Source organism: Delphinus delphis, chromosome 15 (genome assembly GCF_949987515.2).
Source record: "Delphinus delphis chromosome 15, mDelDel1.2, whole genome shotgun sequence".
In the NCBI taxonomy this organism is placed as follows: Eukaryota; Metazoa; Chordata; class Mammalia; order Artiodactyla; family Delphinidae; genus Delphinus; species Delphinus delphis.
In genome coordinates, this window is record NC_082697.1 from 56404921 (window position 1) to 56425284 (window position 20364).

General features: G+C 49.4%; 1 protein-coding gene and 1 pseudogene across 1 annotated transcript in view; one reads left to right on the forward strand and one right to left on the reverse strand.

Moving 5' to 3' along the window:
• Positions 1–4406, reverse strand: part of USP7 (ubiquitin specific peptidase 7) — a 57221-nt gene extending 52815 nt beyond the window's left edge. The window contains exon 1 of the mRNA XM_060031727.1: positions 4085–4406. Within this exon, the coding sequence (XP_059887710.1) occupies positions 4085–4160 (76 nt within the window). The 5' untranslated portion in view covers positions 4161–4406. The remainder of the gene's footprint in view (positions 1–4084) is intronic.
• A 734-nt stretch (positions 4407–5140) lies between these two features.
• Positions 5141–18077, forward strand: LOC132437668 (barrier-to-autointegration factor pseudogene; annotated as a pseudogene).
• Positions 18078–20364: the final 2287 nt, after the last annotated feature.

Genomic DNA, 20364 nt, shown 5'->3' on the forward strand with positions numbered 1-20364 from the left:
TCAGGATATAATTACCGTAGAACCAGGAAAGTCAACTTGCCCCACCTGTGTGCGCCATGCTTGATTAACCTGTGCCCATCCCTGCCTCAGGTGTAACCCTTTTACCATCACAACCCCATGAGTGAACACTGATGCCCCTATCTCTGTGCCCAGCACGTCACACATGCTTTGTGTTTCCACCCTCACAACATCCTTGCAGGATACGACAGACCTCCTTTTCAAGGATGCAGAAACTGAGGCACTGAGAGCTTAAGCAATGTGCATGAGGTCACACAACAATTAAACGGTGAAGTCCACGTTCAGACTCAGGCCTGGCGCTAAGCCTGTATTCTCTGACCACACTGCCCCACCGTGAGTTAACTCAGTGGCTTCTTTCCTCCTTTCCACAAAACTGATCCCCCCCACCCCACCCCCCAAAAAACAAGATGAAGGTATACACTTTTTTCCAATATGTGCTGTTAACAATTTTTTGTTTACAGATAATCAAAATCAGCAGCCTGGAAGAATCAGGAGGGCGGATGCCTTCTGGAAAGTAACGTCCAGTCCCATCAAAACCTGACAGGCTCACATCAGTCAGATGTTTCTAAGTTTGGCCTAATTTCTTCTATGTGTCTCTATCTTTTCTGGGTTCTCCAAGTTGATGCTCACTTTGTAGAGTTCTTTTACCAACCAAAGCTAATGTGAGAGGAAAATCAATATTCTCATATTATTTGATTTTTGTCTTGTTACAGCGCTATTTGAAAAACAAACATGTTTTAGATATAATAAAATGCCCAAGTGTAGTTTATTTGGGCACACGTGTACAAGAGAACTCACTTTCCACTCCCAAACCTGCTTTAGCAGAAAAGTAACTTGAAACTCCATCTACCCACACAAGTTGGAAAGAAAAAGAAATCCACCACTGCTTCCCCCCAAACAAAAACCACAGAAGTCAGTGATCAATTCTTTTCAGAAACTGCAGACAACTCATTGATTTGCTCCCAGCTTGGTGTCCTGATAGCAGTGGTCTGAGTGTTGTACAAAAGTCAACCAAAACTGTCTGTGCCCATTAGTCTCAAAGATTACACTCTGAAACAGAGACTGCTCACACGGGCGGCAGAACCACACCAAGGAACAAACATCAAGGTATTGACGTTTGTGCCAGCCCGCCTATGCAGAAGCCAGGCCTTGGGAAAACTTCCTGTTGATTTGGAGGGGGGCGTAACAAACCAGATTATCACCTCTCAAGTACCCGAGAGGGCAGAGGCCACTGCAGGTCCCTCCTGCAGCCCCTCGGCCTGCGCTGCCTCTGAGTTAGAGAGTGAATAAACTGTGGAGCACATTCATTCCTGGCCAGGCCGACAAAGGCCACCACCTCCATGGTGCTTTTTGCCTCCCAACCTGAAAACCTGCACGGGCCTCACAGGAAGGAAGCATGTGGTCTCAACCCCACTGAACTGCCACCATACCCCACGCCCCCCCCATCTTTTCCCTCTCTGCCCTTCACCCTTCATAACTTTCCTAACGGCTCAAAACAAGACATTTTTAATATAACTGATCCTGAGCACTGTTATTCTCCAGCAGATGTGCAAGGGCTGTGCAGGCATCAGTCAAAAGCAAATGTGACCCCTATAAAGCAGAGCAGGAGAGCAAACTAACACCGGACCCGTCGGTAGGAAAAAACCGCCAACCAAACCAGTCTCCCCGGCTCCTTCGAAACTGCCCTGCCCAGGAGGGGCGGGCAAATGCTCCACATCCACAAAGCTTCCCTTCCTCAAGCTGATCAGAGGGAGCCCTGACAGCTTCCAGCTGCTGAGTCCACAGGAACCAAGGCGAACACCAAGCAGGCGAGAGTCACTCACAGAGCCTGGCAGACGAGGCCACGCAGAGCTGCTGGTCACTAAATCCCACCCTTCTCGCTTTTTAATAGGAAGGATTTTCACACTTGCTGGTCCTAAACTACAATGTATAAACCTAACGCCACATTTTCCGAGTGGGAAGGCTAAGAAAGGCTGAAAGAGACTGCCTAAGACATGGGCAGCTCTTTAAACTGCACACCTGCGGCTGCTCACAGGGTGCTGACGACCGTAAGCCCTACAAAGACAAGGTACCCTCTGGATAATGAACCTGAGGCCCACTCAGAAGAAGACTGAAGTTTACGGAATCAGCAATAATAAACTACAACCTTTACCATTCAGTTTGAGACGCCAGTAAATTTGCAGATTACTGATTTTACGGGCGACTTTTCCAACGAAAACTTGGATATGAGAACAAAACTCCTTGAGGAAAAAAAAAGTAGTCTTGAAAGCACGCATGACTTCTGAAAACTCTTCCTCCACTCAACACTCTCTAGTCTTATAGAAAAGCCCTTGAAACTTGTGGACACGACTATTTCCCCTGACACCCAGTTCTGTACCAGAAATACACTATGCACTGGGGCCCATGCTGATCAGCTCTCACCTGTGTTCAAAACGCTTAAAAAGTGCTAAGACAACATAAGTGGGACACGGATATGCTAACACTAGTGGATTTTTGTCTCGACTGGGGGATAACTTGAAAAGGAAATTGAAAAGCAATCCCTTTTTACGAGGCATTAAAAGGAATATACATAATTCTCTCAGCAATGTATTCCTTCAGCTAATTGTTTAATGACACGTGACAAAAACTCTACGAAGTTATTGCCTTTCTGGGGCCAAGTGAGACGGACAGCCTGGTCCTTGGCATGGACTGGGTTCTCCTGACCCCATTACTGGCCACTGAAGTACCAGCGGGAAGTGCCTTCCACAGGCATCTCCACCACTTCGCCTTTTGCCACCTTGCAGGCCATTTTTTTCAGAGCACATCCAACTGTTGGCAGTACGTTACTCACAGGGGAGTACCAGTCATGGTAAGAGTTCCCACCAACCAGGATGTAGCACCCCAAACGTGCAGCCACCCCACAGGACAAATGCTGCTTCACCTGAGCTTCCTTAGCACCCCCATTCATTTCCACACCCCAAGATCTCTGGCTAAAAGCAAAACAAGAACAGAACATTCAATGTCCCGTTCATTCAGGGGCACTCTTTTGACTCCTGCCTGTCCGTCCCCCTCGAAATAGGTAAGGACTCTTTTAAGACTCCTTAGACTTTGCCCTTTTAAGTACTTGGGGCCACGAGAAATAAAAGATGCCTTCCAACTACCAAGTCCTCTTGAGGTAGGTAAGCCCGAGACCCTTCCGCGCTCAGTGCCTCTGCATCAAACCTCTATTACCATGGCCTTGTATCTCAAAGCAGGATACCCTGGAAAACTGCTGGCACATGGGCAGAAAATTAAGTTACCTCTGGAGTCAGGGTGGATTTAGAGATAGGTAGTCGTGGGGCGGGGGGGGGGGGGGGGGGGAGGGCGGCGGCTTTCACGTAGTTTCAAAGACACACCTGGCCGGAGGCTGACTGCACCGCACACAGCCAAACTCCCCGAAATACAACTCAGAAACGAAGAGCGCCTGACTCCGGACTCTGGGCCCGTCCAAAGGCTGAGAACATCTGCGCCCCTTGCAGGTGTTTCCAAATGAAGCCCGACGCCAGCAAGTGCTGTTATGGAACGATCTCGGGGTCCGCTTCGAAGCCCCGGTGGGCTCTGCCGGGGAGCGCGCGGGAGCAGGTGCGGGCGAGCCCCGAGCCCAAGGAGGTCTCCGGTTCCCCGACTTTACCGGCCAGAGCCAGGACCCCGCGACGTCCGAACGGGGAGACGGTCCCCGGAGCCCGGCTCCCCAACCCGGGCGCGCAGCGGCCGCCAGCAGTCCGCAAACGCCCGCATCCCTCCCGCCGGAGCGCTCTAATTTACAACTCCGGGCTCCGGGCGCTTTGTGCCGACGAGGCCGCCCGGGTCCCGCGGGCCGGACAATGCGCCGGGCGGGGGACCACCGGCCGCCCCCAGCCCGCGGGCCCGGCATGACTGTGCAGCCTCGCCCGGCCCGGGCCGGCCGAGTCGGGCCGGCCAGGCCGAGGCCCGCGGCCGCCCGGGGCCTGGTTAAAGATGGCGAGCCCCTCGCGTGGCTCCCGCGGCTCCCCCCGGCCACAATGGAAGGCGCCCCCCGGCCCCGCCGCGGCCGGCCCCCGGGCCTCACCTTCCATCTCCATGTCCTCGGGCTCGCTCAGCTGCTGCTCGCCCGCTTTCTGCTGCTGCTGCTGCTGGTGGTTCATGTCGGCCGCGGCCTGGGCCTCGCCTGCGGCCGGGGGCCGGGGCTGCGGGCCCGGCGGGCGGGCGGCGGCGGCGAGCCGGGGCGGCGGCGGCGGCGGCGGCGGCGGGGCGGCCTCCTCCTCCTCCCGCGCGTCGTCGGCGGCGGCGGCCCCGGGGCGGCCCGCGGCGGGCGGCGGCGGCAGGGAGACGCGCACGTACTTGCTCGCGATTCGCCCAATCTCGGCGCCGAGGCGGGCGGGCGGCCGGCGGGCCGGGCCGGGCGGCCTCGTCGCTCGCTGCGGCCGCCGCCGCCGCCGCCGCCGCCGCGGGGCCCGCCTCCCGCCGCCGGGGCCGGGGCTGCGGGGCCGCGGGCCGGCCGGGGGCGGAGGGCGGCCGGGCGGGGGCCGCGGAGTCAGCCCCGCCTCGGGCCGGGCGCGGCGGGCTGGAGGCCTGGCCGGCCGCGGAGGGCCTGCGGGGCCTGGGGCCGACGAGAGCGGCGGCGGCGCGGGCGGGCGACGGGCCGGCCGCGCTCCAGGCGCTGCGGCCTCCGCCTCCTCGGCGTCGTCGTTGGGGCTCCGGCAGCGGACACGGCGCCCGCCGGCTCGACTCGGCTCGCTCTCAAAATGGCGGCGGCGTGAAGTGTCACATCCGCATGGGGGGCCCGAGAGCGAGCGAGCAAGCGAGGAGAGCGGGCGGGCGGCGCAGGGAGCAGGCGGGCAGGCGCCGAGCCGGAGGGCGGAGCAGGAGCGGGAAGGCGGTGCGGGGAGGCGGAGCAGGGAGCGCCCCGCCCACCGCCGCCGCCGCCGCCACCGCCTCCTGGGTCCGCCCGCCTGCCCGCCCGCGGCCCGCAGCGCCGCGCCCCCCGTGCCCCTCGCCCAGCCCGCCTCGGCCTCTCGCCGGGTGCCCGTTCTCGGTGCCCGCCCGGAGCCTCGCGGCCGGGCCCGGGGGCGCTCCGATGTGGGCGACTGGGTGCCCCAGCCCTAGGGGGCGAGTGGCCCGGCAAATGCCCCATCCCGGGCATTTGGTCACCCAGAAAGCCCCTGCGGCCGCCAGTGGTAGGGGCAGAAACCCTGCCCGCAGACGGGTGACCTCGGGCCGGTAGCTGATATCGCCCGTGGACTCCGGAGAAGAAGGCCCGGATCGGAGCGAGCGGCCAGCGCGGATCAGCACTTGCTGGCACTGTTATTTACCCCCTTTAATAGATCTGTAATTTATTCACCCAGTACCTCGCGTACGAGAACTTCTTTTCTCACTATAGCCCAAACCAGAAAACAGGTTTTGGTCCCTCAAAACCAACCCAAATAGCTCTTCCTTTGGCATTAATTTATCCCCTTCATATCAGCCCAGTCTGGCTAAGCTCCTTCACCCAGGGCCTCCCTCATTCCCGATCCTTGAGAGACCGGTGATTGGGGTCTCAACTTTTTGATGAGAACCAAGGCAATGTGGATAAAGAAGAGAATGGAAGAAAAGAATACACATCTCTACATAGGTGCACCTCTAAGTGACCGTCTCAAGGGAGAATATAATTTTGCCCCCAAATGACCAAGAAATTGTGATTCGTATCCCACTTTCTATCTCCCTATCTCCTGTCCCTGCATTTTTCTCCAGTTTTCTCCACTTTATTCACTGTCCGTCTCCCCGTCCAGAAAAGAATGTTTTGTGCACTGTGGTATCCCAGATGCCTGGGACATAGCAAGTACTCAATACGTATTTGTTGAATGAATGTATGAGATTCAAGTGTGACTATGATTCCGCTCCCTTCCACCACCACCCCCCCCAGCATTTCATACACTTAAATGTTTCCCCCCAGTGAATTTCTTGCTGGACCAAAGCAGTGAGCAGACAAGAGGGAAGGAGCTACTTCACCAGGAATCAATCCCAGCCCCTGGGTCACCCCCAGATTCTGAAGAGGTGTTGTTATTCACACAGATTCTCACAAATGCTAATGAACAGTTCTCAGATGCAAAGGAATCCTTCTCTCCAGCTCTCTAGAGACTTGGGGGAGGGCAGAAAGGACTGCTCTGGCAAAGGAAGGGGTGGCAGGGAGTGATAAAGGTGCCTATCGGGTTCCACACTGGCCAACCTTATCTTCATCACTAGGTTCAAAACCAACCAGGGAATTAAAAAGAATACCTCGCACGATGGATAAATTAAATGTTGTACACCCAATACAATAAAATACTGTTTGGCAATGAAGAATGGATGAGGCTTGAAAACACTGTGCTGAGTAAAAGAAGCCAGACAGAAAAGATCTTATAGTGTATGATTCCAATTATATGAAATGTCCAGAACAGGAAAATCAACCTATAGAGATGTGAGATAGATTAAGGACTGGACGGTTAAGGGTTTGGGAGTGACTGCTAGTAAGTACAGGATTTCTTTTGGGGGTGATGAAAATATCCTAAATCTGATTCTGGTGATGGTTGCACAACTCGGCGTATATACTAAAAACTATTGAACTGTGCACTTTAAATGGGTAAATTACGTGGTATGTGTCAGATCTCAATACAATTAATTTGTTTTGTTTTGCTTTTTTATAAATTATTAATTTATTTAATTTTGGCTGCATTGGGTCTTCATTGTTGTGCGCGGGCTTTCTCTAGTTGTGGCCAGTGGGGGCTACTCTTCATTGCGGTGCGCAGGGTTCTCATTGCGGTGGCTTCTCTTGTTGCGGAGCACAGGCTGTAGGCGCACGGGCTTCAGTACTTGTGGCACGCGGGCTCAGCAGTTGTGGCGCGCAGGCCCTGGAGCTCAGGTTCAGTAGTTGTGGTGCACGGGCTTAGTTGCTCTGTGGCATATGGGATCTTCCCGGACCAGGGCTCAAACCCATGTCCCCTGCATTGGCAGGCGGATTCTTAACCACTGCGCCACCAGGAAAGTCGCCAACTAATTCTTTTTAAAAGATGAGAATGAGTGAGGAAGACCAGAGTGGAAGCTGTTCATACTCTAGATGAGAGTTGGAGATGGACTGGGGGTGGGGTTGGGGGTGGAGATGGAGCAAACGGGTTAGTATGTAGGCAGGTCAAATTGCTGAGAGCCTGGAACTGAGTGGGAGGGAAGAGAGAAGAATCAAGCATCGCTCTCAGATTTCTGGCTTGAGCAACTGGGTGAATGATGGTGCCAGTTACTAACATGGGGGAGAAGTCTGGGGGCGGCACAGGTTTGGAAGTAAAATTAAGAGTAAGTTTCTTTTGGCTTCATTTTGGGGAGTTTGTTGTTTTTATTTGTATTTTTGCTTTTTTTGGACTGTATTACATTTGAGATGCCTGTTAGACGTTATCCATACAGAGGTGGTAAGGAGTTAGTTCAACAGGAGTCTGGGCTAGAGGTAAAGATGTGTGGAGATGGTATGAGAGCCTGGAGGCCACCTAGGGAGGTGGGGATAGAGCAGATTTGGGCCATAGTCAGAGGTTGATACAAAGAGGGACCAGCAAAGCAGACTGTCTCAAGTATAGGCCCCTCACCCATCCACCCAGTCACTCCATCCTGGGACCTGGTTTACTTTTTCATAGTACTTACCAGCATTTTCTTTCTCTTTCATTTAGTTTCTTTTCTTTTTCTTTCTTTCTCTTTCTCCCTCTCTCTCTTTCTTTCTTTCTCTCTCTCAGTGCAGCTTGTGGGATCTCAGTTCCCGGACTAGGGATCAAACCTCGGCCCTCGGCAGTGAAAGTCCCCAGTCCTAACCACTGGACCACATTTTGAATAACTGTTTACATAGCATAGTATGCAGAGTTCTACAAGGGACTTTCAACCTAGATCCTACTCCTACGATTGCATTCTCTTACGCTGATGAAATTAAGGTTGGTAATCAGTCGAGTTTAAGTAGAGAGACCATCTGGTTTGGCCCAACCTAATCATATTGGTCTTTTAATAGCAGAGTTTTCTCTGGTGGCAGAAGAGGAAGGCAGAGATGTGACAGATGAGAGGAGGTTCTCTGGTATTGGGATGTAGGGAGCCACGTGGAAGGATCTGAGAGTAACCCCTACAGGCTAAGGGGGCATTCCCAGCCACCAGCCTGAAAACGGGGGCCTCGAAACTAAATTCTGCCAGTCTGAATGAGGTAGCCCTTCCCTGGAGCTGTCAGAGAGCCCACCCCTTGGCTTTGGCCTGGTGAAGCCCAAGAGGAGAGCCCATTGGAGCTGGCCTGGTCTTCTGATCTACAAAACTATGAGATCATACATGGGTGCTGTTTTCCACCTCTAAGTTTGTGATAACTTATTACACAGCAATAAAAAATGAACATGCATAACTAATGTGTCCCCTCCTACAAGCAACTTGATGAGAGAAACTGTCTTTCTCACAGTTCTGTCCTCAGCACCTAGCACAGTGCCTGGCACATAGCAGATGCTCAGTAAAGGTTGAATGAACGCTTTCACCTCAGCTGATGCTAACTGCTTGCTAGGAGCTCGGGGCTGTCTGGGATATAAAGGTAGAAAAGAGTGCCTGCGTGCTTTAAAGGCTTCTCAGATGGATTTTCATAGGGATTCAATAACAGCACTTATTTTCTCTTTTCCTGCCTTGCCCATCTTTCAAGGAGGAGTGGATGACAGGTGGAGAAGTTATTCCTAGGCCACCATGGCTACTAGAAAAGCAAGACCAGGAATCCCCTGGTGGTCCAGTGGTTGTGACTCCGCGCTTTCACTGCCGAAGGCCCAGGGTTCAATCCCTGGTGGGGGAACTAGGATCCCCCAAGCCAGGTGACCAGAAAAAAGGGCAAGACCAGTGCACTTTGAGGCCTACCAAGAAGGCCCAGACTCAATTATTCCAGAGGGTTCTGCTAGCCTGTTTTCTTCTTCCCCTGGTGGAATTATAAAACCCATTTGCGGGCTTCCCTGGTGGCACAGTGGTTAAGAATCCGCCTGCCAATGCACGGGGACATGGGTTCGAGCCCTGGTCCGGGAAGATCCCACATGCCCCGGAGCAAATAAGCCCGCGCAACACAACTACAGAGCCTGCGCTCTAGAGCCCGCGAGCCACAACTACTGAAGCCTGCGCGCCTAGAGCCCATGCTTTGCAACAAGAGAAGCCACCGCAATGAGAAGCCTGCGCACCGCAACGAAGAGTAGTCCCCGCTCGACGCAGCTAAAGAAAGCCCGTGTGCAGCAACAAAGACCCAATGCTGCCAAAATTAATTAATTAATTAATTAATTTAAAAAAAAAACAACCATTTGCACACAGAAGGGGTACTTGGGGAAGAACTCTGCAGAAGTGTATCAGCTGCGTAATGCCTACTTCCTGGGAGGTTTAATGCCAAGATGCCTCAAAGGATCTGTTAGAGAACTCCAAAGGGCAAGAGGATTTAGGGCACTATTTCTTTTTTATATAAATTTATTTATTTATTTGTTTATTTTTGGCTGCATTGGGTCTTTGTTGCTTTGCGCAGGCTTCTCATTGTGGTGGCTTCTCTTGTTGCAGAGCATGGGCTCTAGACACACGGACTTCAGTAGTTGTGGCTCACAGGCCCTAGAGCACAGGCTCAGTAGTTGTGGTGCATGGGCCTAGTTGCTCCGTGGCATGTGGGATACTCCCGCACCAGGGCTCGAACCCGTGTCCCCTGCATTGGCAGGCAGACTCTCAACCACTGCACCACCAGGGAAGCCCCTAGGGCACTATTTCTGATCACTGCTAATTTTTAGAAATTTCACAACCCCTGCCCTGGTTCCAAAACCAGTGACCGGAGGAAGAGACAGAAAACTGGGGAGACAAGAACCGCTGGACCATCTGCCTTGTCATTAGGTAGAGCCAAGTAGGGAGGGGCGCCACCCTATCATTACTCTCTGAGCAAAACATATTTTGCTGCTCCCAGGGCCCATGCCATGACTCGGCATAAACAGCCGGTTCGTTTTTCTTCTTGAGACCCAAAATATTTATCTACCTGGAAGCTATGTTTTGGTCAGGGTCTAAAATAACTTAATGGAAATAGGAATCAGAGGCACTTTTTTTCCAGTATACCTAAGTTATAATCCATACCTGGAAAGACAACCTAACCCCCAAACCACAAGGTTAGTGAGGATGCGGGCTTAGAGATAAGGCATTTGGCCAAGGTCATGCCGCTGTAAACAGTTTGGGAGGGTAAGAGGCTTTAGGATGCAAACCAGATGATCTGGGTTCCATAGAGGGGTCCTGCAAACTCGAACTTGGGAAATTGACTTAACCTCTTTGAACTCAACATTCTTATCAGGGAAATGGGGAGGGCAGTTTCTACCTAAAGTGGCTGTTAAGGAACTACTTTCCCATCCAGAAATTGTGAGATGGTTCTTGTAAGAGAGAGAATGAGATGAGACCCCAGGCCTTCCCCATTCCTGACCCACCATTGTTTCACTCAAAACGATTCCTAGGGCTTCCCTGGTGGCGCAGTGGTTGAGAGTCCGCCTGCCGATGCAGGGGACACGGGTTCGTGCCCCGATCCGGGAAGATCCCACATGCCCGGAGCGGCTGGGCCCGTGAGCCATGGCCGCTGAGCCTGCGCGTCCGGAGCCTGTGCTCCACAATGGGAGAGGCCACAATAGTGAGAAGCCTGCGTACCGCAAAAAAAAACGATTCCGAGGCTGAGCACCCACTATGTGCCATGGACAGGGACGGGGCTGCCTGAGGTTAAACAAATGGCAAAAATGACCACAGGGGTGGCTAATTAGGTCAAGTGACCAACATTCTTCTGGGCTGTGAGCCGGCAAAACCTTAATGTCCTTAAAGCAAGGTCTTTTCTAGAATGACTGCTCATGGTTAGCCAGGTGTGCTGTAGATACTGGGGTCTTGTATACTTTTTTAAAAAACAGCTCAGGGACTTCCCTGGTAGCTCAGTGGTTAAGAATCCGCCTGCCAATGCAGGGGACACGGGTTCGAGCTCTGGTCCGAGAAGATCCTACATGCCGCAGAGCAACTAAGCCCATGTGCCACAACTACTGAGCCCGCGTGCCACAAATACTGAAACCCAAGCGCCTAGAGCCCGTGCTCCACAACAAAGAGAAGCCACTGCAGTGAGAAGCCCGCGCACCACAACAAAGAGTAGCCCCAGCTCGCTGCAACTAGAGAAAGCCCACGTGCAGCAATGAAGACCCAACACAGCCAAAAATAAATAAACACATAAATTTAAAGGGCAATGAACTCTATATTTGGCTAATATCAGGCTAGAAGTTTGTCACATAGTGCACATTCTTGACAGAATTTTCTTAGCACGAATTGTAAACCAAATAATAAGCACTCCTCAAAGAGCCAGGTAACATGCTTTATGTTGAGTATCTGAATCCCCACAACCAGGTAAGAACAGTAGTAATTTCTCGTGTTTACTGAGCGCTTCCTTGTGGCAGGCACGGGGCCAAGGGTGTACAGCAACTCATTTGTTTAATCCTCTCAACTGCCCTGTGATCTAAAACTGTCATGCACCCCTCTTTACAGGGGAGGATACCAAGGCACAAAGAGGGCAGGTGCGCAAAGTCTCAGAGGTAATAAAAACAAGGGAAGGGTTTCTTAATATAGGTTAAGCACAGACTTAGCAGACGAGTGACCCAGCTATGTACCCAACAGAATGGAAAACAGGTTCTCAAAAGCTTGTACACAAATGTTCATAACAGCACAAAGCACAATAGGTAAAAGGTGGAAACAACCCAGATGTCTATGGACAGATGAATAGGTTAACCAAAGGTGGTATATCCTACAATGGAATATTACACAGCCACTAAAAAGGAAGCGCTGATACCTGCTACGAAACGAATAAACCTTGAAAACATTAACACTGAGTTAAAGAAGCCAGCCACAAAAGGCCACATGTTGTATGATTCCATTCATACGAAATATGCAGAATGGTCAAACTCAGACACAGAAGACAGATTAGCGGTTGCCAGGGGCTGGTTATGGGGGTAGAGAGAGTGGCTACTTAATGGATACAGGGTTTTGGGGAGTGGGGTAATGAAAATATTCCAGAAATAGTGGTGATGATTGCATAACATGGTGAATGGATGACATGTCATCAATGGTAAATTTTATTTTATGTACTTTACTATAATAAAAAGAATAACAAGGTAAAGATTTGAGCCAGAGTATCCTCTCATCCCATAGCATATGCCTCTAACCACTATGCCATGCTTTACATTCTGTTAGAAGGTATTATTGTTCTCATTTTACAGATGGGGAAACTGAGGCATGGCGAGGAGATGGTGAAAATGGGATTCACACTTAGCTCTGCCTGTCTCAGAAGTCGAGCCTAAGAGCTGCCTCCCAAGGACAGGGAGCTCCTGGCTTTGGATGGGTTCAGCACCACTGCCATTTAGGGCTCTCCTGTGCACTGTAGGATGTTTAGCTGCATCCCTGGTCTACCCACTGGATTCCTATAGCAACTGCGACAAACAAAAATGCTTCCAGAACTGGCACTGGGTTGTTCAATGACTCAACTTACTTTTCTATTAATAAGCCTAAAAATAAACTGCTGACTTGGAAAATTATTTTCAAAGACATTTGAAAATGAGGGTGGAGAATATCTATGTGTTAAAAGTAAAATTCATTTAACCTCACACTTAGTCATTCATTCATTCTTTCAACAAATATTGGCCAAACACCTTTCCTGGCCCGCATACTCAAGGTCTGGATGGAGGCAGAAAAAAAGAAATCTTGCTTTAAGGCAGTAATCTGGGTCCCCTGGCTGATGAGGCTGGCTCATCCTTCCAGCTGGAAATGCCCTTTCTCAGAACCCCTCTCTCCCATCTCTTAGGACTCTTAGACACAGAGCACAGCTAAGCTACGGGGCTCTACGGCCGGTCAGGAAGTAGTTCTTTCCTTCCATAGCCCTTGCTCAGGAAATATTTTTGATTGAATCCACGAATACACGTGCTGGCAATAGGCAGATTTCTTGCACCACTGTTAGGAGTGCAGTAACTGTTGCAAGCAGCAACTGGATTTCATCTGCCAGATGGGAACTCAGGGAATTTAAATTAATTAAAATAATGGCATTTGATATCAAGGTTGATAGGGAAAGAGTCTCAGGTTCTGAGGGCAACAAACCAGCTTGAGAACACCAAGGTCCCTTTCGTGTTAAAGAAAATTACACACAAAAAAGGGACCACGTTTATTAAGCATTTACTACATGCCAGGCACCCTGGTGAGTGTTCTACCTCTATTTTTTCTTTAAATAGTCCAGAACCTCCAAAGACTTAATACAGAAAGATATCCTATATTAATAACTACCATATTTCTTTAGAAAGTAGTTTTTATTCACAAATAATCTCTGCTCCTCCCTGGCATGTCTACCAAAGTAAAGCAGAAAGGGAATTCTTTTTTTTAAATAAATTTATTATTTATTTATTTTTGGCTGCGTTGGGTCTTTGTTGCTGCATGCGGGCTTTCTCTAGTTGCGGTGAGTGGGGGCTACTCTTTGTTGCAGTGCAGGGCTTCTCACTGCGGTGGCTTCTCTTGTTGCAGAGCACGGCTCTAGGCACGTGGGCTTCAGTAGTTGTGGCACACGGGCTCAGCAGTTGTGGCTTGCGGGCTCTAGAGCACAGGCTCAGTAGTTCTGGCGCACGGGCTTAGTTGCTCTGTGGCATGTGAGATCTTCCCGGACCAGGGCTCGAATTGTGTCCCCTGCATTGGCAGGCGGATTCTTAACCATACGCCACCAGGGAAGCCCCTGGGAATTCTTGTCTATACTTCAAGTATCTACATTTTGAGAGAGCCTTTTGAATTTCTTTAAACATCAACAATAGTATTTTTAAGTGGCAAAGAACCATGTGCTTCAGGATTTGGTGTTACTGAGATATTTTTTCTCACAATAAGAAAAATCAAGGCCTAGAGAAAAAGTGACCTTTTACCCGAGTCCTAATTTAACCACTTTGTACTTGTTTTTTATTTATTATTATTCAGAGGTTAATTCTGCTATTGACTTGAAGTAACTTCCCAAGAAAATGAGTGCAAGAGGGCAGTGGTAAAATACAGTTAAGACAGAATTAAATTCTTAGATACCCTAAGAGTAGAAATTCAAAAGAAGATGGCAGAGAAAACAAATCTTCAATTAATAAATCTACGTGATTGCTATAGCCCTGCTTCAAATGTTGCATTTAATTAACTGGGCCAAATTTAAATTGAACTGCCCTGATTCTCTAGGAGAATGACTGTCATTCCGGAGTCGTGTTTTTTTTTTTTTTTTTTAATCAAACGATGCCACAAACATATCTGGAACACCTACTAAGTTGGTCATTACCCTAAACATAGGAGCCATTTATGTTAGATCATTTCTATTGTTACTTATCGACTCTGATTTGCTTTATCAATTGAAAAACAAATATGTTTGTATCTCTATTACATTCAAGGCATGGAAGAGGGTGGAAAGTGGTTTGGGCTTTTTCGGTTTCACTTGAACTTATGATGTTACCTGGCTTGTTTTATTTCGCCTTCATGTAACAACTTGACTTTTGTGCGTTTAGCCACAATACTGTGCACAAGAAAATTAACAGTGGTTTCCTTGGGGGGATTCTGTGTCTACTTTTGACTTTACTTTTCCACAGGAATTAGTAAACTATGGCCCGTGGACCAAATATGGAAGCACTTGTTTGTAAACATAACTTTTATTGCAGGGGGTAAAGTAGAGGAGGGATAAATTGGGAGATTGGGATGGACATATACATACTACTGTATATAAAATAGATAACTAGTAAAGACCTACCGTATAGCACAGGGAACTCTACTCAATACTCTGTAATGGCCTATTAGGGAAAAGAATCTAAAAAAGAGTGGATATATGTATATGTGTAACTGATTCACTTTGCTGTCACCTGAAACTAACACAACATTGTAGATCAACTGTATGCCAATAATTTTTTTTTAATTTTGCATATTAAAAAAAAATAAGTTTTATTGGAACACAGCATTCATTCATGTATGTATTGTCTATGGCTGCTTTCACCCTATAAAGGCAGGATTAGAAGCTGCAATAAAGACCAGAGGTCATATGGCCTGCAAAGCCAAAAGTACTTACTATCCGGCCCTTAATGGAAAGTGTGTCAATTCCTGCTGTACTGTTTGAATTTTTTTTGAATCATGTGCATATAATACTGTAATAATAACATTTGGAGGAAATACACATCAAAACTATATAGCATTCGAGCAGAGCTACAGGGAACCTCTGAGATGAGAAGGCTGAGACCCCAGGGCTCAGGAGCGGGTCGGTGGTAGGGAGTCCAGGTGGCCCTTATCTGAGACTTCCACCCTTGTACCATTTTTCTTGGTTGTTTCATCTGGTACGATGGGTTCCCAGGTTCAGCCAGAGCTGGTGCCATGGAACACCTCCTCTTGTCCCCTTTCTCCCCCAGGGTCACCAGAACTTCTCTAGCACGTTCTGATCCACATTATACAAGTCACCCCAAAGCAGTTTCTCCGCGCATGTCCCAGGACCTTCAGCATCTCCATCCCAGGAAAGGCTTGTTAAACATCCTGCCTGGGACTTCCCTGACAGTCCAGTGGTTAAGACTCTCCACTTCTACTGCAGGGGGCGCGGGTTCAATCCCTGGTTGGGGACGTAAGGTCCCTCATGCCTCTCAGTGCGGCCAAAAATACATCCTGTACCAGGAAGACTCTTTCAAGTAGGTTTAGGGTGAGACTGGGGCTGGGCATTTTTCCGTGCCCCACCGGCAGTGCTGACTCACACCCTTGGCAGCCTGTTGTGCTTTGCTGGTGTCCAGCATCCCCACCCTCACCCCACGGTGGACAAAGCCCAGTCTTACAGTTACAACAGCTCTGATGTGGTGGGCACTCACGTGCCAGGCTCCTGAGAGCCAGGCTCCGTCCTGAGTGCTTCTCATGCATTCATTTACATGTCCTGACAACCCCAGGAGCGGAGCCATGCTTGTAGTTGTCCAGTGTGTGTATCGTACAAAGCGTGGGGCAGCAGATCAGTGTCGGGAAGGGGCAGGGAGAAGGAGGAGTCAACTACGGGGCTGGGGGGATGTGGAAGAATTTTTAAGGTGTTCATTTTGATAGTGGGGGAGGGGGATACATGACCCTATGCATCTGCAAAACTGATAGAACCTCACCAAGAGTGAACTTTATTGGGGCTTCCCTGGTGGTGCAGTGGTTAAGAATCTGCCTGCCAATGCAGGGGACACAGGTTCGAGGCCTGGTCCGGGAAGATACCACATGCTGCGGAGCAGCTAAGCTCTATGCGCCACAACTACTGAGCCTGTGAGCCACAACTACTGAGCCCATGTGCTACAACTACTGAAGCCTGCACGCCTAGAGTCCGTGCTCTGCAACAAGAGAAGCCCACGCACTGCAACGAATCGCTGCAACTAGAGAAAGCCCGCGCGCAGCAACAAAGACCCAAAGCAGCCAAAAATAAATAAAATAAATTTATAAAAAAAGAAAAAAGAGTGAACTTTATTGTACACAAATTTTTTAAAAAATCAAGAGGGATATTGGGGGATCCTAGGACGGAATGCAGACAGTAACAAGTGAATCTATATCGCAAGTGTTCGACATAACCTCATTGAAGGGGGTGGGAGAAAACAGGAGCTGACACATGACTTTGGAAAATGGTATTTTTAATGGAAAATATAAAGCTAAAATCAAAGCACTGGGGACTTCCCTGGTGGCACAGTGGTTAAGAATCCGCCTGCCAATGCAGGGGACACGGGTTTGAGCCCTGGTCCGGGAAGATCCCACATGCTGTGAAGCAGCTAAGCCCGTGCACCACAACTACTGAGCCCATGTGCCTCAACTAACTGAGCCCACATGCCACAACTACTGGAGCCTGTGCACCTAGAGCCCATGCTCCGCAATGAAGAGTAACCCCCGCTCGCCACAACTAGAGAAAGTTCGCACACAGCAACAAAGACCCAATGCAGCCAAAACTAATAAATAAATAAATTAATTAATTAAAGCACTCTACGTTAAAAAAAACAAAACAAAACACTGGGCTGAAATCCAGGCTAAGAACCCCTGGCCAAATTTGCTTCTGGCAACAAAGGCTCCCCTGCCCTGGGATGAGACGGGTGTCTGTCAAGAGAGGCACTTCTTAATTCGAGCAAAGGGTCTGTGTAGGCTAGTCCTGGCCCTGCCTGTGATTGGGAGCTATTACCCCATTTTACAGATGAGGAGGCCAAGACAGGAGGTTAACTGGCCCAAAAACTAGTCCAATAAAGTGTCATTTCACCTCCGGAAACAACTCAAAATGTCCATCAACTGATGAATGGATAAATAAAAGTGGCATATCCTACCATGGAATATTATTCAGGCATTAAAAGGAATTACACACTGACACACGCTATCTTAATGAACCTTGAAAACAATATGTTGAGTGAAAGAAGCCAGACACAAAAGGCCACATATTGTCTGATTCCATTTATACGAAATGTCCAGAATAGGTCACTCCATAGAGACAGAAAGCAGATTAGTGGTTGCCAGCAGCTGTGGGGACAGGGAACAGGGACTGTTAGTGGGTATGGGATTTGGGGGGAGAAATGAAAATGTCCAAAATTGGCCATGGTGGTGGCCGCACAACTCTCTAAATACACTACAAACACCTGAATTAATTATACACCTAGGAGAGTTGTATAGTATGTGAATTCTATCTCACTAAAGCTGTTGTTACTTCAGCAAAACAAAACAAGACACTCATGGGTTGAGGGATCGGCGGGAGAAGCCGTTACGGGAACCGGAGCTACAGGATTCCCCGATTAAGCCTGATCAAGACGACAACCTCCCAAAAGCACAGAGACTTCATGGCAGAGCCCGTGGGGGAAAAGCCAGCCGGAAGCCTGGCCGGGATTGGCGAAGTCCTGGGCAAGAAGCTGGAGGAAAGGGACTTTGACAAGGCCTATGTGGTCCTTGGTCAGTTTCTGGTGCTAAAGAAAGATGAAGATCTTTTCCGGGAATGGCCGAAGGACACGTGCGGTGCCAACGCCAAGCAGTCGCGGGATTGCTTCGGTTGCCTTCGAGAGTGGTGCGACGTGTTCTTGTGATGCTCTCTGGGGAGCCCCCGACCCCGAGCCCCAGCACTAAGTCTCCAGAGTTTGCAGCCAAGTGAGGACTCCTCCCCCGTCCTCTACAAAGGAAAAGATTGCTGTTGTCATGCGCAGCTCCCATGTACTCCAGGGTCTTTGGGGAGTTCTCTCCCGTCACCTTTCAACGTTTTTGGAATTCTTTCCCTTGCATGCATCTCCCTTCGCCTTTCCCTGCCAGTTTTGTGACAGCAGTTACCAGCTTTTCTGAGTGATTCCTGGCCCTGTCCTCACCCGCCCCCTGCTCCCACCTCGGGTCTGTTTTACGCCATTTGGTCCTCTTTCTGGCAGAAGAGTCACTGTCCTTGTAAAGTTTTTTTAAATTAATAAAGTCAGTGGCCTTCCAAAAAAAAAAACTAAAACAGATTCCCACTCTGGCAGCCTCAGCACCGCTCCATAGGAGGTCTTAAGAGTCACACCAGGTTGCCCTCGCCCAGGCAGGCCTGTCAATATTTCAAAACCCACATCCAAGAAATTCCTCAATTAATACTCTGCCACTGAACTAATACAAATAGCCATTGTTTTGCCTGATCCACTCCATGCCAGCTACTTTCCTTATTTTAACTCCACTTTTTACACCAGCCGGGTAAGGATGTATCCCACGCTCCCATATTTTCTGAGCGGGTTGTGTTCCTGAAGACTTGGCGACATTTAATCATTCAGTGGCTTCCCTGGTGGCACAGTGGTTAAGAATCCGCTTGCCAGTGCAGGGGACACAGGTCCGAGCCCTGGCCCGGGAAGATCTCACATGCCGCAGAGCAGCTAAGCGCATGCGCCACAACTACTGAGCCTGCGCTCTAGAGCCCGCGAGCCACAACTACTGAACCTGTGTGCCACAACTACTGAAGCCCACAAGCCTAGAGCCCGTGCAACAAGAGAAGCCATTGCAGTGAGAAGCCTGCGCACCGCAACAAAGCATAGCCCCCTCTCGCCGTAACTAGAGAAAGCCCTCACGTAGCAACAGGAGCCCAACACAGCAATCAATCAATCAATAAATTTAAATTTAAAAAAATAAGGCTAATCATTCAAGACTACCCTTGATAATGGAGGATGGGTATTTCTGTTTACCTACTCACATGGGGTTGTCCTAGTTGTCTAGACACATATGGGTGCTTCAGGCCTCTTGGTCCTTTGTGCTTGGAGATTATTGGAGCCTTAAATTAATATGGGGGGGGTGTCTAAGGAATTTGTATTATTTCACATTCAGACAAAAACTGGGACTTGACTCCTATTTTTATGGCATTGATTCAAATTTGCACTGAAAATGAAACCCTAGATGGTGATCTTCTTATGGAGAGGTTGGCAGCTTGTCCAAAGTCACACAGCAAATAAGTGACAGGATTCTAAGTCTGTCTACACTCTGAAGCTGGGGCTCTACTGCCCTCCAATTATCCTGGTGGTTTAAAAATCCCACCCGTGCAGGGGACATGGGTTTGTGCCCCGGTCCGGGAAGATCCCACATGCCGCGGAGCGGCTGGACCCGTGAGCCATGGCCGCTGAGCCTGAGCGTCCAGAGCCTGTGCTCCGCAACGGGAGAGGCCACAACAGTGAGGGGCCTACGTATCGCAAAAAAAAAAAAAAGAAAGAAAGAAAAAGAAAAAATCCCACCCTCTGAGTTTAAAGTGGATAGCACTGATGGGATCCAGTTGGGCAAGGAAAGTGTTGCAATAGCTACACTCAAAGGGACATGGTATTCCTTTTTCAAAGTATTTGGTCTAGGGTGGAATCATTAAAGCTTTAGATTCATGAAAAACTTAAGTTTCTAAAACCTATAACAGTCTGGATTTGAATAAAAGCTTTTGGCTTCCACGGAATTGTTTGCTCTTGTTGGTTTTTCCTTTGAGCATCTGTGTGTGATGGGGCAGGACCCAGCCAGACTATGTGAGCTCCATGCCCTCACCTCCCTGAATCTGCTCCTGCAGGTACTGAAAGTGGAGAATCATGCCTACCTGTCCACCTCACTGAGCTATAGTCAAGTTCAAAAGGGATAAAGCAGGGGTTGGCAAACTATAGCCCGTGGGCCACATTTGTCTGGTCTACTTCCTGTTTTTGCATAGCCCAAGAACTAAGAATGTTTTTTACATTTTTTTCAATGGTTGGAAAAAAAAATCAGTGAATAGTATTTCATGGCATGTGAAAATTATGAAGGTTCACACTTCAGTATCCATTAATAAGGTTTATTGGAATACAGACACACCCATTCATTTATTGTCTGTGGCTCTTATAATGGCAGAATGAAGTAGTTGGG